The 25283-nt window shown below is 38.1% G+C and overlaps 1 protein-coding gene across 1 annotated transcript in view; it reads right to left on the bottom strand.

The window, feature by feature from the left end:
* LOC128993413 (PAS domain-containing protein cky-1) overlaps nt 1–25283 on the bottom strand; it is a 130834-nt gene that overhangs the window by 15087 nt on the left and 90464 nt on the right. The window contains exons 5-8 of the mRNA XM_054417303.1: nt 21730–21909; nt 18476–18660; nt 8045–8151; nt 4311–4464 (exon numbers count right to left, since the gene is read on the bottom strand). Of these exons, the coding sequence (XP_054273278.1) occupies nt 4311–4464; nt 8045–8151; nt 18476–18660; nt 21730–21909 (626 nt within the window). The remainder of the gene's footprint in view (nt 1–4310; nt 4465–8044; nt 8152–18475; nt 18661–21729; nt 21910–25283) is intronic.

Genomic DNA, 25283 nt, shown 5'->3' with positions numbered 1-25283 from the left:
CCATAAGCTAATGAACTATCAAGTAAGAACAGGATAATTAAATACATAGGTCGATGTGGCAAGAGAAGGATTTAAAATTGCTGAGATCGAAGTAAGAATGTTACTGCTTTCTGGAGAATCAGATATTTTCATAAAAAAAAGTGATGAAGATTTACTTATAAATCCGGATACAATCTGAATGATTTTCCTAAAGCAGATTGAATTAATGGTCAGTAATAAATATTGACTCTTTCCGTAACATGATAGACTAATTATGAACTCATTCTCCCATATAGTGAAAGTGGCTTTGGTATGAAACAAACTCATGAAGAAACAATTATAAGACTCCTAAAAAACCTTTTAGGCAACCTAAAGCCGATAAAAAGAAAGGTAGGAAATATTGTGTTAAACGAATTCATCAATCACGTTTTTTAGGGAACACAATCGTCATACTTATTATTGCTTATCGTCCCTTCATATAACTAAGATTTTAATGACTTCACTCTATCCAACGCAGTTAGCTAAATTTACATAAAACCTCAAGATTAACCGTCGATTTCGACGGGGTTCCACTAGTACCTTATTACCTTCAAGACAAACGCAATAACATATAAAGATAGAAAACCTGATAAAAAATAACACTGGTATGACTGTTTTTGTGTCGCGTAGTATATATTTAGTTCTCATGATTCTATCATATTGGTTTGTTGGTCACATAGTTGCAGACAAGTACTTATACCACACGCACTATCATAGTTTTTTAGACACAGACCACAAAAATGCCATATCTCGGTCATTTTTAATTGGATTTTCTACGTCGATGTGTCATTACGTTTGTGTCAGAATTTACAGTAAAAAGCATTCTTGTGTTTATTTTAAGATTTACTGGTATAACGTTACTACTGTTAAAAATGTTTAAATGGCTGCCATATTAAATTTTACATTTATAAATTGTAATATATCCTTGCAAAAACTAATTATACTAGCATTAACATTTATTTACAATTTAAAATTTTAAGTAACATGGATATAAAAAAAACAAAATGGTGGCTCTGTGTGTAACCATTGATTTACAGGTGCTTTAAATGTGATACTGTATTTATACATTTGTTTTTAACCGAGAAATTATATTCTAAAAGGTTGGTAGAGAGTTACTTAACACCCTATAGTTCGACAGAATTGTTATAACAAAGTCACTACTAGATCATAAATGACCAGAAATATATTTTCATCAACATCATTAGGAGTACTGGTTAGATGACGCATTTTCTCGTCACACAATTGGTATTTGGAATGTGACGTTTGCAGTAAAGATTTTAATAAAACTTGTTCAATATCGTACAAAACTGTGATTTTATTATTTTGTATAGACAAATCTTTCAATAAGTCTTAATTTACGACTCAACGAAATAAACTATGACCAATAGTTGTATCACCAGCGTTGCCTTAGTTTTTGTGTTAAAGATGTTCGCTTATGAGGCTACCACGTAAAATCAAAACAATTGTTAGGTTGCAATTGAGGTCAATCACACTCTCGCAGTTACTTCCCTGCAAAGTGACCCGAGTGACCCTACGTAAGGAATATCTAAGAAATAGCAAATTAAATCCTTGTACGCTAATCACTTATATTTCCTTTACCTTTCCTAGTACTAAACACTGATTCCCTTCATTGCATTATTTGTTAACGGAAGTCCATTCAAATTCTTGCGTCGAATTGTTGTAATGTCAACCCTATCCTTCTGGGAACGTCAGACGTCCGGTGTCGCTGGGGGCAACAAACTCCATCTTCTATCTCGCTCTACCACCACTCTAGCGCTTGCTACCCCTCAACTGCCAGGAAAGGCCATAAATCAGGCGATTAGCTTCAACAATACCCGGGTAGGATTATGGGACGACCTCCGTCTCCCATTATAAACAGCTCTGGTGGCCAATAACAACGAGTAATTTCAACAGTCTTCATTTTTAGTAGCACTAATTATCACCAGTGAAAATAAACGACTAATAGAAATTATCAAAACAGTTATTTCAAGGCTTCTAATTGGAAACAGGACCGTTTTTTCCCCCGTTGAGGCTACGGAACCCAATGTGAAAGGCCTTGTTCTACCTTTGTTACAAACTGTAAACAGTGCTAACTCAAATTTTGAGCAGACTAATCTAGCATTCAAAGACAACCAATCCGAGTTTCTCTGCAGACCACTTTCAACCTCTACGATTGCTGGATACAGACAGCTGCGGAGGTTATCAGAGGAAGGATGCGTCTTGGACGGTCCAGGTGCCGTTATCAACAGTAATTGGACAGTTGACGATAGATGGAGGTAAGCCACCTCCGCTGCCCTACAAGGTGATAACGGCTGGCTGAATAGAACATTCGCCGCACCAAGGTGGCAACATCGACTAGCGGGTGTAGGAGAGGCTTGGAATAGATTAATGTGGGGTAAACATCAGGATGGAAAGTCTTTTCATTGCAAGACGTTTGGAAGATTGATTATAATATAGATTTAAAGCTTGCAGAATTTGTCAGTAATCAATGAGAACTTTTACTCCAAAATCGAGAACTATAGCAATCTCTCATTGAACATTTATGAAATAAGAGTGTGAGTAATGAAATAAGAATTAGTTAACAAGTGGCCAGTGATTAGCATGTTAGAAATGCAGTTTTGTCTTACGACAGAATCTTTTATGTCCATTTTGACAGTACGACGGGGTTACTATAGTTTTGTAAAAACATGAGTATATCACGACTTTGTTTCATCATTTAAAGACATTTAAAAACCCTTTGGCCTCGAGTAATCACAAACTTCAACAACGAAACGTCCAAAACCTCCTAACCCCCTAAAGTATTTTGATTCCAACCAATTTAAAGGGGCTTGACACCACAGACTCAAGTAATTAATCTTCAGTAGTACGAGGGGTTGGGTGAGTACGCAGGATTGCTGCTACGGCGCGGCACGCGGTGACGTGACGGTCGTGCGGTGGCGGACCCGGTTAACTGGTCATGACCACATCTGTAATCACAACTGGACACGTGACATTGACCAAGCAATCCGAGAGCATCATCGTTCTGACTGGCAGTCAGGAAAGAAACTGATTTGTCTTTTCTGAAAGCTAGTTATACTCCAAGGTACGCAGAGAGTATCTAAAACAATGCTTCTAAGAGAACCCCACTCACATTTTATGAATATGCCTTATAAAACAATCCCTTCTGCATTGAAGTCCGATGTCCGAGGCCTCACTAGCAATGCAACTCTCTCAGTCTGTATTTAACAAGCATCCTCTTCAGGTTCAAGGGCTTTACGTTTCGTAAACAAAAATGTATAATTTTTATACAGGAGCAAGTTGTGTGATCTCAACCTCTTTTAAATTGTTTGCAATCTTCGCTGAGTTAAGTAAAACACCCAGAAGAATTTCGCAAAGCCACTCCTATAGATACACAATCCAAGAGATACTAGCTCATACATTTTGCAACGCTGATGAAAAAATCAAGTTCTGTAACATTGCCGCATGACCTAATAATGCATTTGTTGATAGGAAATAAATTGGCTGCTAAATTTGTGATTCCGAAATTGACTAGCGTTGACTTTGGAAATTGCCAAGGTGTCGGATTATAAAAATTTCACACAGTCGATTTAAATGTTTCATATTAGTATTGCAAATTATCTTGTTGGAATGCACTTTTTTCCAGCTGTACCATCCTCGGCTTTACCACACGATGACTCATAATCAAATGAAATCCAGCAGCGATTAAGGGAACGATCGGTTTTCCTAGGAGATAAACAAGTCCAATTAGAGAATAAACAAGACAAACAAGAAGAACTCAAAGGTCAAGGGAAGAAGGAGGGGGGCGATGCAGATGGAACGATAGCACCGAGATAACGGAGAGGTCAAGAACAAGTTATGATTGCGAAATTAGTGGAGTCAAATCATAACTCGGAGTTAGTATCTGCTCAATCGATAACGATTGAAAGAGAAAAAGAGGAATTTAGGAATGTTTACCCTGGCTACAATCCCATAAACGTTTGGTAGTCAATAATTTGCAGATATTATCGAAGGCTAGATCCATCAGTTCCGAGCTCGTTTCTACCTGTACGTGTACTTGTTTCTTTATGCTGGGTTCGATTCCGAGTTATAACGTATGTGACTAGTGACTAGAACATCAAGTAAAATGGACTATGTCAGTCACCTTTAGAGCAATCGCAATACTCATGATAGTCCTTATTCTAATTCTTCTTTGTCTTCTTAAACCGGTTTCTTATTTAAACTACCGGTAAACAGTTTCTAGATCAGCCAGGATTCCCTACAGTAAATTCAGACACATGAAATGATCAACTCACCTAAGGACTTGATTCGTGCAGACTATGACAGGTTGTTGACTATTCTCCATGTTGTCTTTGACTTGAAGCACACAGTGGACCCAGAGCCAGTCCCCCGTTCTTCTCTGTATCCGCAGCAGTAGAATACAAGAACGGTCTTGCTCGGACTGAGTGACTGCAACCAAGTACATCGGTCAAGACCCAATCATGTAGTATAACCCAAAGAAAATGCAATACTTTATTAAAATATTGCGTACATAGCCATCAGAAGGTTCTACCGTGTTCCAATATCGAAGATGTTAATTGCAATTGAGTGCCTTCAATATGTTGGCTTTCATTTACGCGTTTTAAAGGAATGATCGAGATATTGAGGAGATTATATAGAGGAATACGTTTAAATTTTGTTAAGATGTTTCCTTCACTGTAGTATATTATACCGGTTATGTAATGGAAATAAATATACGTACAACTAGCCAGTAAAATTGAACGAGTCATTCGTTGAAAATTGTTACTGAACTTTAAATACTGACATTTACTAGAAACCGCAACATAACTCGACATATTGATACCCTGATCCAGTTGCGCCATAAACATAACGACGGCCATCAACATCTTGTCGTCAGTGACCAGCTGATATGCGGTGAGCGCTACACAAAATCGTAAAACGAATCAAACCGGGTATTACTTAATCCAGAACGCTTGTGCGTACAAACTTGTCGTAAAAAGTTGGAAATACGATCTCAGCGTGGGACCGATAGAAGGGGAATACCCTTTTGTAGGGTTATTATGCTATATATAACTGGTAATAAAGTATACTGGCCACATTGTGCCGTAAACCAATCAGTCACAGGTGTTATTTATAAACAGCTGTTCGCGTTATTGAGATGGCATCGAATACGGCGGGAGACTGAAGAAGTACGAGCGGCCGTGTACTGCCATATTAGTGAGGCATAAAGTACCGGCTCTAATACCGCTTACCGCTCTGTCCGGCTGACTTATCGTCGATTGCGAGATTTCCCGATATCGAGATTCGAACATCGGTAATTTGGGGAAATGAGTCGGAGGGAAAATCGCGATTTATCACGGCCATAGGTCTGGACTGGAATGTCGAATGTTTAGGACTAAACGATCCGGCGACCTTTTGCTAAGTTCAGTTTTGAGGAATTTCGCCCGGTTTAGATAATGCTATCTGAACTTAAAGAAATATATGACTCAATGTGAGTTTGTACGATTTTAACTACGTGTGATAGGATTACTTAAAATTAATTTTGATGTGGCCGAAAATTTTGAATTTGAGTACCGCGAAGTCATAAATGAATGCCTCCCAGAGAAATAAGTCTGGAAACACTTCTAATTAGTCGATGTTTGAATTTATATCACACAAACTCTAAAGGTAGTTGAGACGAAAAATCTCTGTAAATATGAATAGTTTCATAGTGACATCTCGAGGATTATGTCAAATCATAGATAAGGAAATGAGTTGTACAAATACTTATTCACTCTTTCTGTGGTCAAACTTAAGTCACCATAACGAGTTAAGTAAGGTAATGATATACTATTTCTAACAAAATATATAATGAATAATCATTTACAAACAAACCTAGGCCTACTAGTAAATAAAATGACCAATTTCCATTCATCAATTCCCATCTCACAAATTAACACAAATTCGTAAGAAAGTTCCCGAAACACTAAACTATACTCATCGTTTAACGAAAATTACATTAAATTACGCTCCTTAATAATTTTACGTTGAAATTTCTCCCTAGTCGCTAAAATTACTTAAACTTTGATCCGGGGTTTCCTTTTGCGTGGATCGCAATCTCATGTGATCAATGACGTATTTATATCTATTAGGATTTAATTCTATTTTAATTGCACGTCTTAATGAACACGTAGACTTACGTAACCGTCCACTGTCCGACCCCTTGTTACTAATTGTAAAATTACAGTGTTCGGACCCCAATTGAGGGGGGATTATCAGCCTGGGGGGCCTACTCGGTCTTTGATCGCCATATTGCCCGTCCTTGGATCAGCTGATAGACGATCAGATCTCCCCTAAATTCCCCCAAATTCAATCGCCAATATCCATTACCATTTTTGGAATTCCTAGCCGAGCCGTTTATCCACTATGTTTGTTTATTTTGAACGGTTATGGATAATTGAGTTGGCTTACATAAAGTTTTCGTCAAGGTTCCATATGCTTGGTGTCCTTTTGGAAAGTCAGACCGATATTACTTGACTCTGAGATTTTTATTGACAATACTAATAGCACAGATTAAATACTTGTGTCTTATCGAAACCATACAAAACGAACGTAGTTTTTCCAAGTAAATATTTTTTTGACATGTAACATTGTAAAAACAAATTACTCTATAACGCAAATGTATTTAATGTTTTGAGAATATTGGCATTTTAAATGCCCTTTATTATGGCAAATGAATAGCCTACTAAGCCTACAACTTGTTTTACTGAAGACTTCTTTTTAAAGATACTATATTATTAGGACCGAAAGGAATACTGGGAATTTCGGCATTTGAAAAAGTTTAGAGTTAATTGTTTTTATATTCCATCTTCAAATCTCAGCTTAAAATCCATATAAGTTATCACCGGCCTAAAATACATGTTCTTTCAACGATTTACAACGTACCTACGCAAATGTAAACGCATGTCAAACATTCTTATGATAACAGAACAATCAAGGCATACCTTAAATATAATATGCGAGAATCTTATTAAAAGAAAGCGGAAATCAATACATAGCGTGAACATACGACCGTTATTATTTTAGATCAACTTTCCCCCAGATTGGCCCATTTTAGACAGATAGAACGCCGAAGATGGAGTGCCTACTGATGTGCTATGTATTAGCCAGTTTCCTTATAGGTGGATAATGCAACGGAAGGCAAGGGGATATGCAATATGGAATATTCCCTCATTTAAAACCTTCACGAATAACTCAAAAGTACAGTTACAAAAGTAGCCTCCCGCTCTTTTCCATCCAGGGAGTTTCTACCAGGAACGTAACTCGCGTTGAGTTTTTGAGTGCTGAAGCCTGTTAGATAAAATACTATAAAACTAATTTTGAATTTCCTAATTTTGAGGTTTCCTCTTATTTTCCAACAGGAAATGTGATTACGTGAAAGAAAGATGTTAAATTATTCCCTTTTTCAGACTCAAGCTTCTATCTAACTTGGATTTCTTCAATACTTCTGACTGTAATGTACTTTACGGATGTAATAGTAATAAAAAATATTCATTAGGACCGGATGATAAAGTAATCATATCCCAGAAGCCCTCAGAGTTTTTATATAAGCTCTCGTGGAGAGATTTCCTCAGTATATGGAAAGTACATCTCTTGAAATATACAATCAATTTTCTTGATTGGTGAACCTACGGTTTAACTTGAGCTAAGGACCACCATCAAAGCATTATCAAAAGACATTTGCGATTGTTGATATTCATACCATATACTACAGGAAACAAGTACATGGCTTAAACCACTAGTATTATAGTCTGTATGATAGACCCTGTCTCCTGGCTCTCATCTACTTAGGACTGGCCTGGGCCTTAAACCATTGGCCAGTCTTCAAGTAGAACGGCCAGGAGAGAGGTTCCATAATACAGACTATAACCATCCGAACCCCTTCAAAACATTATAAACTGTATCTGAATCGTTTGCGTTTTCGTATTCCAGCATTATTTATATAAAAATAAATTATATTCGAAGGAATAAGTAGCAGGAATATACTCACTTAGTCTGTGTTTGCTCTGCGCCTCTCTCATACAGTCCCAATGTAAAAATTGGTACCAAGACGCTCCTTGTAGCTCCGACCTCTGGAACCCCAGATGGAACTCCCCACTGAAACAGAGTGTAGTTTGTCAGAAAAGTTATGAAAACAGTATGACATTTGGCATTTGTGTTAGTTTAACCATCTTAGTTCTTGTTGAGTATTTCTAGAATAAAACATTCTGTCAGTCTTAACCCCACACATAACATTGTGTCTGTATAGATTTTCATATTTAACAATATATACGTAGAAATTTAAAAAATGCTCTTTTCTGAATTGAAACATCTACTATACACGATAATAGGCTCCTGTATGTACCAGTTATAGAGTTCTCAAAGCTGAAGGAGGTCCTTATTGTTTGAGAGACGTGACCATTTAAACAAATGTGAACCCATAGCTTACTCTGAACACTGCATTTACGGCTTCCAGTACTTTAAACATCGGGGAGCGAGCCGGAATGGTGTTAGAGCTTGGGGATTCAGAGCCCGAGGTCTTGGGTTCAAATCACGCCAATCACCAAGGATTTTACCTATGTGATATTGCCGTAACCATATAGAACTAGCCTGAAGTAATTTGTAAAACAGTTCCGTGCTAGTAAGGATGTGAAGGTGGGACATAGAAAAAGTATAGTAAACATGGCTAAAAGCTCATTGTGGGTAAAATTAAATAAGACAACCTATTGATTTTGTAATCACAACTTAAGTCATGCCACATGCAAAACCTTCTATGCAATTTTGAATCCAATCCCTAACCAAGCGTAATGCATTTATCGATTCACTGGTCACTTAAGTGCATTTTATTTTCTGCACTTATCCCCAACTAATGTCCGTTTACACCCGCCATATTCCCGGTTTATGAAGTTTCCCCCACCTGGATGGCTCAATCGGCCGCTAAGTGGTCTAGGTGGGTAATAATGGTGTAATGGGGTACTGTATGGTTATGGTGGTGCTATCGACAGCCCACTAATTGTACACACTACTTATTTGTAAATATCAACCAAAGGTCGAACCATCCTCGCATACCTCCACTCCTCCGATGCGGTTAAAATGTCTGAAAGGTTGGGGGAGTAAAGATGTTGTAAATGTTGGTTGAAAAGTGTTTCATAGTCAATAAACTATTAAAATAACAAATTTGTTGATAATATTTTCACCGTAGGCCTACAGTATATTTATACTATTTTCAGGTTTTGACAAAGTTCAGATTATGGTAGAGGTAGTCAAACGTAACCTAAGCCCAAAGTAAACAGAGTCTTAGCTACAATTTGGTTACCCTTGATGCATATAAAAAACCCCAAGTCAAGAGTGATAGTGCAGAATTCGATCAAACCTGACTTTCTGTGTCTCTTATTCCAGTGTTAGAAGAGCCTCTAATTATGTCTGCTTAGACTTCATATTCATCAAGAATGCAAGTAGACAGTGTCTCTACAGCATTTTATAAGACTTGAGTAGGTGTATATCTAAAGGCCAAATATATAGGGTGAATAAAAAGTCAAGACACCCCATCTTATACTTTTTAAGTAAATATACAGAGATATCCTTTTGGTGGTCGTGCAATCTTAGCAAGAAGTTTCATTTTATGATTTTGAAAATTTTGAGTGTCCCCCAAGAATGGGGCATTTTTTGGCAACTCAAAGTTGTTAAATGTAAAACCTCTTCACGTTACACCTCAAAGTGTATAGCCTACAAAATCATTAAGAATGGTGAAAACTAGGGTTCGCTATCTCGTCTCTATCCAAAATGGTAGCTAAATTTACCATTACATTGATTTTTCTTATCTTTTTATCTGTAGACGTTGAAACATTTGACGGGCTACCATTTTGGACACAGAAGAGGTAGCGAACCCTGGTTTTCAACTTTCTTTAAGTTTTTGTAAACACTTCAAAATGAGGTGTCACTTGAATCGGGTGTATTTTAAAAAATTTGTGTTGCCCCCAAAATCTCAAACATTTTAAAATCATAAAATGAAACTTCCTGCTAAGATTAGACGACCACGAAAAGGATATCTCTGCATATTTGCTATGAAAAGTATTAGATAGGGGGTGTTTTATCCACCCTGTACAAAATCGCTGCTGTGTTTTGTTCAACTAGATACATATCGCGAAGCCAAGTAAAAGTGTCTTACAGGTTTTGATTAGACTTGACTTAGTACAGTATAATCTAGAGTGGAGTAGACAATGTCTAAACAGCGTTCGATTGGAAGTGTCATTGCTCGTGTATTACGGCGGCTGAGAATGAATGTAGTAAGCAGAAAATGCGATACTGTAGTTTGTCATAGACATAAAGCCTTATAGCCTTCGGTTCGACCCAGATACAGGCAATATATTAAACTTACGACTGCCAACGGCGCCGCTAGAGTCGCTAGTGTCGCGAGTAGGCGCCAAGGGTCATAGGGGACCTTTGGATATATAGTGACGTTTTGACGTGTGCCAATTTGGTATGTCTATTGGTTGAAGGATATGCTTTTAGCTATTCTAGATAAATCACAATTACTAACAAAATTATTTGCAATGCAGTTAAGGTTGGTTGTTTGAAAACATAGGAATGGTGTCCAAAGACCTCTTATATGTTTTAGGACTAAATGTACTTTTTATTTATTTTCCAGGGTCTAATGGGAGAAAGGGGTGGACCTCCTTGGAACCACCACTGAATATACGTTAAGCCAAAACACACCATACACCACGATCTTCGTTATCAAGTTAATGAATTAATTGTTCCTTGAACTAGGAACGCTCCTTACAGCACGAGCTTATACAACTATTTTCACAATCTCTTATCTTTATCCTTCGTATGTTCATTTTGCGTTCAGACAGTTCTACCATAGATAAAAGGAGTAGACAATGAATTCTTTTTGTCTATACTCCTTATCTATGGTTCTACCACCAACCGGGAAGCGAACTGGTCTAGTGGTGGAGCTCGGGGCTTTGGAACCCAAGGTCCCGGGTTCAAATCCCGCCTATCACAAATGAAGGTATATATGTAATAATGCCACGACCCTCACCCTCTGGGTCTAGCCTACAGTAATGAGTAAAACAGTTCCGGGCTGGATCCTAGCGTCCTAGGATGTGAACAAATCCCCAGCCTTAGTGTGCCTGTCCCTATAAAATTTCAGGCTCAATTAACATATCACCACAATAGTGTCAATTTATTGAAAGAAAAAAAAAACTCTAGATTCCCACTATGGCTAAACTCCCCCCTTCATCTGTCCAAGAGGTGACTATACTAGTCTAGACTTGTGTCCAGATCGTTCTACCGCCAATTAGTGTCTGTCTCTATAAAATGCCATGGGCAAATCACAACTTAACCTTGTGGAAATTTGTTAAAGAAACCCGACAGATTCCTACTATGGCTAATTTCCCCTCTTGATTTGTCCAAGAGGTGACTTGGCTGGTCTAGACTTGCGCCCAGACCGTACTATCGCCCCACCAGAGTGAGTACCTGTCCCCATAAAACACCATAGTGATTTGTATGTTAATGATCAAGTGGGAGGGCCAAGCGCCCCTATCCTCGTAGATCTATTGTGTGTGTACCTAGGTTGATGCATTGGATATGCTTTATTCTCTGATGGATTGTGTTGCGAGTTTGTTTGTAGACACTTCCAAGCGTATATCATTGGCTGGCGTTGATCTACTGAGTTCAAGGTTTTCTGGAGCTTCCAGCCTGCACGGTTTTATAAAAAAGAGCCAAGCGATTTATTTAGTGCCAAAGTCATCCGAGATCTAGCAGGGCAGAGAAAATTTACAATAAAAAAACATGCCGTCATGCAAAATTGGTATGCATTACTAAAACTATGTTATTAATGCAATTTTTCATAACTTAATCTTGATCTCTTGATATTATCCTTCCTATCTCTCTACGGTTGATCATCCGTTTGCTCACTTGTTATTTATGCAGAATTCACTTAAGGGGCAACCCGGCATTTAAGATTTGGTTGGCATATTGCCAATGTGTAAAACTGATCAACGTCTAGCTTACATAACTCACACGATATATAACAAGTCCTTGGAGTTGGAGTTTGAACTCATTCACTCAATGAACATTATTGTTAGGAGTATATTATTGAACTATACTTGGAGATATGAATTTGATTAAAATGTCCATTTCTCAAAACATTAGATTTGAATTTCCCATTTGCTGTCACAACACAAACTACATAACGTACATTGATCTTTATTAGTATCATTGCGATACAAGTGCAGTCAAAGCCTAATCACGTTTCAAAAAGTTCTTGAGTTGAATCTGCTTGGCGACTTCAATTTGGTCTCCGTAGCTATTATAAATCCGATTAGAGAAACACATGGGAACACAGTCACCATATAAATTACTCTTGATTCCATCACTCACTTCAAACAATTGAAACCTTTTAGGCAATACATCTGCGAGTCTTAAACATTTTCCAAGTTGTGGTTTCGATTAAGTTTTCGTCATAGCTATTCTGAATTCAATCATAGGAATGCATAAAAATACGTCGAAAAACTCCGTTACCTTTCAACTCATGGCTCACGTCAGCAACATATTTCATGTTAACTTCTGAAAATCTTCGAAGGATATTGACATATGCTAATTCCAAATCCAAAGCCCATGTCTGGCACGTGGACCCGACAACCCAGTTCTGATTGCCACCCGACACCCAGCGCTGCGGTGGCCATTCCACATGTCACCGTAGCTACCAATAAATCCACAGTTACTACCACTATAAACGACACCCGCGAAATAACTACTGATTTACAATCACTGACTGGGATAGATCATGAGCGTAATGATATCTGAGTCAAGGCAATGCGACTGCGGACCGGCGCTTTGGAGGGAATATATCACAGATTGGCGGAGAATTATGGCGGGAGTGAACCAGTGTCGCCAACATAAACTGTTGTTCTCCCTGTCTCCTCCTTTCTATTCTCTTTGTTGGAATAGTGAATAGTTGACCTCTTTTCAAGATTCGCATCGGGCGAGGAGTTGATCGAGTATCTTCAGAGTTATATTTTGTAAACGATGTTGTAATTTTACTGTGATTCTTTACTGTGCCTTGTCAACAAAGTATCTAGTATTTGAATTAGACAATATTAGTACACTAACGTCATCAACTTGAAAAAGGAGAAGGGATGTAAAGGGGACTGAAAGAGGATATGTATGTTCATGAATCTCACCTGAAAACATCATTAAGGTCCATACACTTGAAAGCGAATAAGACAACGTAATGTGTTTGAGTGTTAAAGTGTTACAACTAACAATCTCGTCCAAAGTCTTTCAGGAAATAACTTAAACGGAGTCTCACTGTCAGGTCACTGCTAATTTTGAATCCACGAAAGAGCTCTCTGACAAGGATGACGTTTAGTGACGATAAATGCCAAAAGAATATACAAAAAACGAGACAGTTACACTACTTGGGTAAACAAAATTTATAAAGAGCTTTTGAATATCCCAAACACGTATTTCCATCACCTAGGTGTGACCACGCGCTTTTCTCGCCCAGAATCACCCACAATGGCAAGCAACTCATCATTCTTACCCAACATGCCTGCGGCTCCTGGAATTCCCGCTCGGGTCGTGATCATAATCTCTATTATCTAATTCAATTGTACATCCGAAATTAACGATTTCAGAGGTGCTAGAATTACCATAGGTACATTGTGTGTGGAGTGCGTATGCGAGGCATGCAGTTCTCTATTGTGCTGCGGTGTTGTATCGCTTGGCTGTGTTTATTAAATCTTGACTTTATTGTCGAAGCTGACCTCAAAAGGAAGTGTTTAAGGGGTGAGTATTTATGTGCGTGGGAGTTTTTCCAGCTAGTTTCAATTTTATGACAGTGGACTAGTAAAAGGTCTGGAGTTCTATAGGCAAGTGTGCTTCGTTACCAAGAACCATTGAATATTCCTCATATTTTGCCTTAAATCCCAAACCCTTTTATATTTTCTCATAAATTGATAACTACCAAACATTGCTCTTACCCAATGCCCCCAATTTCGTCCCATGTGCCCATATCTAGTTCTAAACCCAAACACCCACATTTAGTCTTAAACCTTAACACCCCATATTTAGCCCTACAAAAACCCCAATATTTTAAACTACTCCCATATTTCGTCCTGAAACCTCATGTCCTCCAAACATTTGCCGAATATTCCAAACAACGCGCAACAATCCTCGGTCCAGTACACCCTGTTGAAGCTGTAATGAGTCAGTAGAGCCCAGGGTCGCCTAACAGCTTGTTTAAAAGCCCCCGTTATCGGACCACTCGGGCCGGGTGTTATCGGGACGTTTATGCTTCCAAATGGATGTCACCACTGGTTAATTCCAGCGTTTGTCCGGACCGTTACATATTTACAGGCTTTTAGGCGCTGATCGCCGGGGATTACTCATGTTGATGGATTATACGGCTTCCAGGGAATAGGAACAAGAAACGGTTGTGTAGATTCGGATAGAACGCCTCCGTTTGTCACTTGAATATGTTATTTTGAGAAGGATAGAACGATGCTGCAGTTTTATAATCATGAGCTTCAAATGAGAATTTATTTTTTTACTGTTTTTTGAGTTTTTTGCTTACATGATTTTAAAAACGTTACCTAAAACCTACGTGCAGTTTAAGGTAAAACCATGCAGTCAAAAATAAAAACAAAGTCCACATTGAAAACAGGTATGATGATTATTCAAGTTAACACGTCGAAACGAATTTAATCGTTAGGAGAATCTTAATTAGCTTCTTCTAATATTAAAGAAATATTAATTACGGAGGGTTCTCTATGTTAATATAAAACTACACAATTATTTAAATTATATATTTTTAAGAACTTCATGAAATAGCCAACATTTAATAAAACCTTTTATGTAATACACAAGCAGCATAATATAATCCTAACCCAAATATTTTAATCCACTCAGCAAGTTTGGTATAACCTGTGTTTTTGGCCGTAAAAGTAAAAACAACCGAGAACTTAAGTTGTGCTGATTTTATACTTTGTCTATGATATGAAATTAACACAGGAAATACAAAGCAGTAATACGTCATTTGAGATTTTTTGAGGAGCCAATTGAGAAGCTTTTGGAAACAAATTCCATATGCAAACGAGAATTTATTTTTTGAAATGTAAAGCATCAAATTAACTGTCGACCGATATCGCTAATGACTTGTTTTCCAAAGGGCCACAAGATGAACGGCATCGCTTCCCGGTGATTTACCTGGCGAAGGCCGAAAGGGTTTTTATCCGTCAGAGATGAAATTATGTAGATGAGGATCCGTCTGGTCCACTCGTACCTTTGTTGGGTCAGAGCAAATAAACAGTCCAGCTTCGGATATTGTTCTGACGCTGGGAATGTTTTCTTAACCGTTCATCATTCTGGATACGGCAAGTCTCGGGAAACTGGTGAACTGGTTCAGCAGTGTAATTGGATGTTTCAACTTGTTATGTGGTCCGAACCACTAGTTAACGTCAATAAGGCGATTGATCAAAATCCCAACCAATATTGCCAATTTATCAGACTTTACCAGTTGTTATCAGTAATTTCTCCCTTCACTGAATTAGAAGATTAACTGAATTCTCGAACGTGAGAGTTTTACAGACAAATGAAGTAATGAAGGGTATTTAGCTTGCGTTACAGTGTAGTGTGTGATTAAACTGGATGTTGATGGATATCGTTGATCGATTTAGCATTTCATGAGAAGCTTCATCGTGGTCAAAAAGAGTAAATGTCAACTCATAACTTAAGGTAGAAAAATGAAATTTAATTGTCAGGAATCTCATAAAAGAATTACTGCTTGTACTTAAGCCCAGTCCTAAACACATGGCACTCAATAGAATAGATTTTGTTGATACAAAAAATTGATTGATTTTACAAAAACATGTATATATTTTCTGGAAATGAAACACAGGGTCAATTGCCGTAAAATTTAACATAAGTTTGGTTGGTGATTTGTTTTCAAAGATCCCAATATAAACTGGCAAAATACCCATAAACTGATTTTTGGTGATTTCAATCCCGTTAAGCACTCTTTCCATACCGGATTTGGAATGAACCTCATTGCTAGTTTTTTTCTTTGTAAAAACGATTTCGTCATACATCATTCAAGTTATCGGTACCGGGTACCGCAAATGCATGTTTAGAGCAAGTGAAGACGATATAGAATAGGAAGATTTGGTTTTATAAGGGAAAGCCACGAGACGGCGCTTCAATGTCTTTAGACCACCAGGTGACGAGTAGTTATGTTGAGGACTAAAAAATTGGAAATGTTACGTAGTTGGTACAGACAATTATAGTTGAAACTCTGAACTCTACCATCTTCAGTAAACTCTCCCGTTAGAGCCGCTGGAGATTCAGCTGGAGGCTGGAGACTGGACTGGAGATATGAAGGGTGTTACGGTCCAACACTCTCCCTATCGATGCAGATAGGACGCCGTTGTCCTATTACTACATTAATTGTAATAGCGAGGGCTGAGCTATGTTATTGCAGCCTCATCTAGATGTGCCGAGAACACCGGCCATTACTGGCGGCTCCGCACCTGATTTCACCGCATTCCACTTCTATTTGTTCTTTCTAATCGGTCGGGCAAATACACGCTCTTGTGTTGCGTTTGGAAAGCGATCTGATTGCCGGGTATGAGGAGAACAGTTTTTCAATAAGATTTTGTAGGGTGGAGTAGAATTGGAGGTGGTCTTTGCTCTAGATCGGTGTGATTGTTGTTTTGTGTGTTTGGAAATATGTGGAGTTTGGATGAATAAAACGTTTCAAAAGTTTTGAGTTTTTAACAAAAACTAGCCCCTGGTTTTAGCGAATTTCCCATATAGGGAATAAGCTATTACCGTAGTACTCATGGTAAGACCTGGATGCGGGACCGATTTTTTTTTTCGTTTTGAGGTCCCTAGAGGCCAAAAACACTATCCGTTCAAATTCATATATATATATATATATATTTATATATTTATATATATATATACTAGCTGTACCCGCGGGCTTTGCCCCGTTTAACTTCATATGTGAGCTCGTTCGCATGGCTCAATCACGTCCTGGTTGAAGTTCGTTCGCTACGCTCACTCACCTTTAGGTTGGAGCTCGTTCGCTGCGCTCACACGTCTTGTTGCAGTTCGTTCGCTACGCTCACTCACCTTTACGGTTGGAGCTCGTTCGCTGCGCTCAATTGCTTTCAGGTTAGCTCGTTCGCTACGCTCACTCACCTTTTGGTTTCAAATTAGCTGTTGTCAAATATTAAAAAAATAATAGTGCTGCACTCTGTTGGTAATCCTTGTAACTTTAATGCTATTGAACATAATAGAACACAACCAACTTGTTTAATTGAAACAGCTGTTATGATTCATTAATTCCATTTAAATATGAGTACTCATTAGGTTACCATGGGAAACTCCAGAGCCACTGGGGCGGAGCCCGAGAGTCCGATCAGAATAAAAACCACTTAGTTTTCCTATTTAATGCCTAAAGAATCAGTGTACCAAATTTCAGCCTCTTAGGTAAGTGGGAAGTGGGAGAATTAGTGATGAGTGAGTGAGTGAGTCAGTCAGTCAGTCAGTCAGTCAGTCAGTCAGTGAGGGCTTTGCCTTTTATATATATAGATATGTGTCCGTCAGCAAGATAACTCGAGCAAAAATGATCCGATTTTGATGAAATTTGGTACAAACGTGTAAACCTACGTTTATTCGAACGAGTTCGCGATCCAGCATGATCGGACCATGGGAACGGGTGTTTACGGGGGGTTTTATGGGGTAAAAATAGGTTTTCCCATTTTTGACCCAAAAAACATAAAATTTAGCAATTTATTTCCAAACCATTTTGTAGAGCTTCAAAAAACAAATAATTTAGTATATTGAAGCGTTCTTATGCGCCTAATGGTTACGGAGAAAATTCCAAAAAATTGTAAATTTAAAATTCCCATGTTATTCTTATGGAGAATGAGTAAACTGTTGTAGTTTGCTTGTTTATGAACATATTTTGATCAAATTTGGAAAATGTTTTTATTTCTTACTAACTATTAACATTTTACAAAAAAAAAAACAGTTTTACCCTCCCTGATGCAGCAAACCTAAGTACTTGTTAAACTAATTCTATTTAAATCGGGAATAAATGTTATATTTTTAAGTAGACATTTCAGTGTAAATCCAATCAGTCAAATGGAAATTCGCTTAGTCTGCAGGTTTGCTGCGGCGGGGGTATTTGTAATTCACCCAATCTTTAACGAATCCTTGTCTACACACAAATTTGAACTAACATGGTTTCGCCTTTTGGGGACCTTGAAAAAGGAACAGTGTTTCCGAACGTAAGTCTTACCATTAGACTGTAGTAATAGCTACTTATCTTAAGGGACATCCTAAAATTCTTTAAAAAGCAGAAAAAAACAAAAGAACCCCTCAACCTCCTTTCCCTCTCAAATTAGACGAGTATTTTAAAACCACTCACTTTTTATCGATGTGGACGAACTTCATGTCCATGGCGTGGATGGAGGTGAACACGTTTGTGGCTCCCTGGACGACGCACTCCCTCGTCTCCGGCATGGCGACGGGTGTGCAGGTGGCGAGGAAGACGGGCTCGTTGCGACTACATAGCGGAAGGAACGACAAGTAGTGTCCCTGGACTAGAACCACCTGAAACCAAAACCATGTTCAATTATTAAATCAAAAACTTTCAATATTGAATCAAATGTAGCTGAAAGGTGGATAGGATGATCGTGGTGGCAAAAATGAAATAAATGGTGTTCCACAGGGCTGTAAACTGGGTCCGAAGTTTTTTTGTTGATGTTTTCCTATTTAATTAGGATAAAGTCGGGAAAGTGACAAAGTTTTAATTTTAAATGAAAAGAAAAGAGAAACATATGTCTACGATAAATATTGACTGTAAAATACCTACTTTAATCAATATCAACCTTTATCATAGATTGTAAGAGGTGGATCTGACTGCCGTAGCGATAGCGTACTATGACTATGAACATTTTACAATGTAACACCGTTTGCCAAGTTAGCTGATTCTTCAGAACAACATGCACATTATATTACAACTTTTTTGCTTTCCCCTACTAATTCAAACAGCAAAATTTTATGAAATACATTAATATTCCAGTTTATTTACAGATTCGGTTCTTCGCTTACTCCAAATACTTGCTTCCTTCCTGTTTGAAAAGTTGGGTTCTTGCCCAGTGAAATAAAGTAACTCTTTGGATACATAAATTCCGGAGCTTTAACCCTACTTGTATCAACCAAACAAAAACACCCACAGCAATATTTCAAATCCCTTTTTTCAGACCTCAATCAAGATGCGTCTCAGGGCCACCGAGCAATCGGGATCATTAAGCGCAATTTTTACCTGGCCACTAGTAAACAGCTAATTAAGTGGTGATGCAGTGATAGCAGTGAACAATATCCCTGGTCTAATGAAGAGGAGGGCAGTGCTTTATGCAGATGATGACATCCACTGACCATTAGTGTTCTTTGGTTGTGCGAGATAACAGACGTTCTTGGAACAGTCTTGTTCATTACCACCGTAGCTGCTGACACTGGGAGGGGCGCCGAGCCGACGAGCGTCGAATTACGACCGATTACATTGAAAATGTGAAAAGTAGAAGGCAGGGAGCTGGAAATGAAGGTTCTGCGTTCCTTCTTCGGATATATATCGCCAATGCACGTAGAGGTTCCAAAAGAGAAAACTAGTTTGAATTTGTAAAATGTTATAGTCTTTATTTTAAGCTTTGTATTGTTGAAGATTTGACGATTTTCCAAGTAAACGAAAAAGTTTAAACTATCTTTGTCAATAGGAGTGTTGAAGATGTTTTGAATAATAAATGACTACCACTTTAACTGATCATCGTTTCCTAGTGTTATTTCTTTCAGTGGTGTTTGAAATGCTGAAATTCTTTTAGCTATGCAATTTATTTTTGCAACAATTTGTCTATGCAATCCAAATGTTTTTCATGACCTTTTGGTATCTAGATTGTATTAAAGATAATCCCTTCTATTGTAAAGATCCCAAAACGTCTTTGAAAACCTTACTTTTGAAACGACTTATAGCACAAATAACACGGGATCAACATTACATCAATGTTCTTTCTAGCAAAGAATTATTTCCCTGGTTTCAACTCATTACTGTATGTACTCGTAGTATATCCTACCCCTGACGAAATTATTTTACCAAAATTTCAGTTATATTTAGAAAAAGCATAATACGAAATTCAAAATCAACTGCCGCCAAAGTACTGTACCCCCCATCATAGCGATTTAAATATATCTAAACAAACTGCCTAGTTGATAAAATAACCCATAAAATCACTTATCTCTTTGTTTTCAACAATAACCGTTAAGGCCCAACAAAGCTCATGGCATTAGAATACAACGCGGAATTCCATAGTATCATAGGTAGACTTTCTCCGGAGGGTCTGCGATATTTGGTATTCCAATGGCCTCATTAGCATGATCTCGGCCGGCGTGGGAGAGGGTCCGATCCTCGACAGTCAATCATCTGCAGCCGCAACTTCTTCAGTATATTCTACTGGATTGTCGTGCAATTCGAATTTGAACATCTTGGACGTTTTGGAAACTAAATTGAACGCAGAATTATAGATTCTTGGAAAACGTGGAATATCCTCATTGGGAGTTGGTCGCTAAAACGGATATAATATTTAGGAAATGATCATGTATCAGTCCCATTTGTTATGGTTTAATAAAAATCGCTTATTCACCTGAAAGTATTGATCCTAAGCCGTAAAGAATGAGGGTATTGTACGGACTGCAGTTAACATTTTATATGGGCATTGCACATTCATTTCTTGGAGGCCAGACATGAAACTAAAATCTGCTGCAATAAAACTCGTTTTCTGAAAAGCATCAATATGTTTTTTTCTCCTATTCGTACTTTGAGTCTTGGGCTTAGCTACTATTGTATTTTACGTTAGCTGTACAGTACTACAAGATCGGACTCCACATCAAACATTGTTTTCCAGATACATGTATAACGCGAGATAGGTCTATGTAATTTTCAAATTTCCGGCAAACGTAATATATTATATATAGACCTATGTTTGAATTTTAATTTCAGAGCTATCTACTCGGATTTTCGAATCGGAAAGATTTCAAACCAAGATTAGAGTACAGAGTACAGTAAAACAATATACTGTAATATATATAAAGGTGAAATAGATCTTGCATTAGGTTGTAAGTTTCAGGTCCAACTATTCACCTCTTCAAAGTGAAAAGAAGATTTTAAACCAAGTACAATGTCCGTGGCATAACATTAAATTCCGGATTTATTTATAAATGTAAAATACGTCGTTGTAATGATTGCAGATGATTTCCATGATAATGTCTTCGGGAAGTGGTTGTTTCGTTGAATTTTCAAAAATAATGACGATCAATCAGCAGCTCATCTTCGAAGCAAACAACAATTCAACAGTTGAAGTAGTATGCCCCAAAGATAGAGTGATCCATCTACAAACGTTCGCCCCTGTTTTCTCAAATTCAACGATAAGGTCATCTTCCGAAGACAAGATCCAATCATATATATGATCGTGGATGTCTACTAACAACATTATAGTCTGTATGATCGAACTTCTGTACTGGCCATCTTCCTACTCGGATTGGCCTGAGCTTTAAACCATTGGTCAATCCCCATGTAGACAGATGGTAGACAGGTTTCATAATACGGAGTATAGGTATTTATAAGTTTACCTTCTGGTCGCCGAACCTCATCTGCCTTCTCGCGTTCCTTGACACGTTCATCCTGCAGAGGAAGATCCTCTTGTCTTCGCCGTGTGTCGCGGCGCTCCTCACCAGCTCCGTCTGTATCGCCTGGTGATCCTGCTTGTCGATCATGTCGTACACGCTGTCCCCGTGGATCAGCAGGTCTTCCTGGAAACGGAAAAAGACTTTAAATCAGTTTCAACCTGAGGATATCACAGGAGTTAGTACAGAGGAAGGACAGTGAAAAAAATAGTGAAAGTGAAGTGGTTATGTATATATACCGTAACGTGCAAAACTAAAGTCGGGACCACGAAAGTTTGCAGTTGAGGGAGGAGCCTATTTACCACGTGACTTCAAAGGAGCCAATGAGGACAGTGCGGTATTGCCACATCTAATAGTACCAGCTGATTTGAAAATATTGTTTAGTAGTTGAATTAGTGTCGTCAACGGGCGATATGGCAACGGCGCACTAGCCTTGTCTTGTGATTAGCTGCCGCCGACTGCAAACTTTCGTGATCCCGACTGTAGTGTCCAATACACCACATGTGGATTTAGAGATGTGTAGCAAGAGAGAGATTATACAAAAATCTACTATCTTTTTCCAGGTCTAAGCCCCAAACCTACTGATTACTCAAGTGAGTACTTTGACAACTTAGTTGCCCAGCAGTAAGGATTATGGATATAAACAACAGCTTGCACAGTCAAAGTTCACATGATCATCCTAATGCATCACCAAAGAGATGTAGTAAACAAAAGAAGAAATCGGGGTTTAACTAATTTGTGTATCGGATATTGGAATACCCCACCTTTAACTATTCAAAGCCATTCATGCCTTTGAATTTATTACTCCAGTGTTCTTTTTTGGAGTCGTGAATTTGTAATGTGTAATATTAATACCGCTACCTTCTCAAACACACTTGGCAGTAAGTGAAATAAATTACATAACACATTAACAACCAAACTGACATACCAAACTTCATAATGCTATTTCACAACTGCAAATAAGAATTTCAAGGACTATCCCCCCTTTGGTGCCCGACCAGTACCATGTGTTGAACGAGTTGACAAGCTACGACACGCTACGACATGCTACGACAGCCCAGCAGCCCAGCTGGCAACGTGCCCACTGTGCCGTCCCATCACTGCTTTTTATTCCCTTAATCAATTCCCTGACGAGCGGCTTTACGGAATTCCCGCCGATTCATAATTGCTGTTTGCCATTACCACAACAACTTGAAGGGGTAATTGTGTCGAGCTCTTCCGCGTCTTATCTCGAGGTTTCCGCGCCATCCACGGAAGTATGCCGAGAGTATCTTGAGCATTTGGGAAAGCTAGCAGATTCTATGGCTTACTAATTGAACTCGTCGAGTTTTATGGAATATGTGTGGAACTATGTAAATATAGACTCAATAGGTAATAGAAGTTAGAAGGTCGCAAGAAGTAAGGGAAAGTCGTCTACATTAGGGATGACTTCACTAACATGCTTCGTGAACAAAACTTTTTTGTTTCGGTGGTTAATTTTAAATCCAATTTGAAAATCTGTAATGTTTAACTTTTGTTTCCTCGGATCAATTAGATTAGTTTACACAACTCCCGATGCAGATAAATTCAGGTGAAGATGTGTGAATGATCAAAGACAGCTGGACTCAGTTTTGGACTATCAAAAAGCTACTGATTTTCTTCTGGAGCAAACAGGCACCCGACGGTTCACTAGCTAGCTATACCGTATGGTATAATAGTAAATGATCACGTGTATTGTAAAAATAATTGTACAAATCTAATCCAACATGTGAAATAAAAATACACAACCCATCTTTCACTCTATTTCGTATAAAATTGTGTAATCTGAAGTAACATGGATCAGAAGAAACGCCAGACCATGCTTAAAAACCAATGCATATACCATACTATTTCACGTAAGTGCAACTCAAACTTTAGCAGAAACAGAGAGTCGTCCGATTATTTAGAAAGATAACCTGGCTGAGATCCGAAGACTGAGGAACGGTGACGCTGAGAACACGATTGTGCCTCATGAAGTGGAACTGATAAGGCAGGTCACTGATAGCAGATACCAGCTGAGGTAGTCACTGAAACCTCGGGGGCGAGAAGGCAAGTAATTGCACGAGAAAAGTCTTTGCCCAGAGTGCAGAGTAAATTAATTCCCTTGTTTATTTGTAAGTGAATTTTGTTTTGTGGGGTTGTGATATAAATTTGATTAAACCTTACTTTTTATACATTATTTATTTGATAAAATAAGGTCAGGTATTGCAGTTTGAAATCTGTATGAGGTTGATGGTTGTTACTTAGGTCCTAGGACACTATAGGCACGAGCCCGGAATTGTTTTTCACATGGTTGTTTATTAGAAACTGGGTGCAATTAAAAAACAAGTTCATTAGATACTCGTTCATTAAAAATCTACAAACAATCATTCATGATTATTGCTATAGTTTTAGCCTATTCAAATCTCAAACTCATTACATGCCCTTAAGATCACAAAAAACCTATTGTTACATTGAATAAATTCTGCTGTTAATTAGATGTGGTTTTGACCAGTGAAACTGGCCATTTGGCCCCAACTAGAGACTAAAACTATGGAGTTATTTGATAATAAAACGTTATAATATTTATTTTAAAATCATAATAATGGTTCTTATATAACAAGTAAGACATTTTGTAGAGCTTATTTTCAAAAACCACTCCTATCGATCTTGGAATCCAATCAATCAATCAAAATCAGCTTTTCACCTAGTAAAATATTACTATAAAACATTTCCTAAGGCGAAAGATAATAAAAATTTTCCATACCACTGTACTATGAAAAAGAGCATTAAGTTTTCAATAAGTCAAGACACATAAAGGTATAACTCGATTACCACAACCGCTCCAAATATAATCACTCAGTTTAGCCAACATTACCGATGCAACCGCGATCGTTACCTTTCATGGGTTAGTTTCATCAACATTACGTTCAGCCGCAGCTTAACACTCACTAGGATTATCAATGCTACTAAACGAGGGCGTTAGCGACATGGGTCTGTAATTTAAACTTATTTTCATTCCCGGGCAGCACGTTGTTCCATGTTGAAAACATTTGCGATCGGAAAGTGTGAAATCGAGCGGCGTTGCTGGAATCGCGGTGTTTAACAGTAATGGTCAGCGCTGGCGTGGGTAGATAGAGACATAGAGTAGTTAGCCATCGGTCACAGCTCAGCTGATTGAATTACGACCCCGTTACGTCACAGGTGAAGGCCATGTGTAATGCAGTGCGATTTTGCGATGTTGCGATTTTTGCCTCCGCTTCAACACCACCTTTCACTTTTTGAATACAAAGTTGGTGCTGAAATAAGACTGAAGTACGGTTTCGATGCTTCTTTCTCATTTATTGCAGAAGGTACCCACCTTTTCAGTTAGTTTAAGTCCCCTTCATAATTTGTATATTCGAGGTTTGCAAGTAACAATAAACAGTTGAATTTTTTCATCATGTCTTGATTCTAGCTAACCTAACCTAATCTAAGATAACCTAACCCGAAAAATGATTTGA

The sequence above is a fragment of the Macrosteles quadrilineatus genome, unplaced genomic scaffold (genome assembly GCF_028750875.1).
Source record: "Macrosteles quadrilineatus isolate MER2022 unplaced genomic scaffold, UCM_ALF_1.0 Scaffold_4__1_contigs__length_99947679, whole genome shotgun sequence".
Taxonomy (NCBI): domain Eukaryota; kingdom Metazoa; phylum Arthropoda; class Insecta; order Hemiptera; family Cicadellidae; genus Macrosteles; species Macrosteles quadrilineatus.
This window is presented reverse-complemented; position numbering and strand designations above follow the sequence as displayed.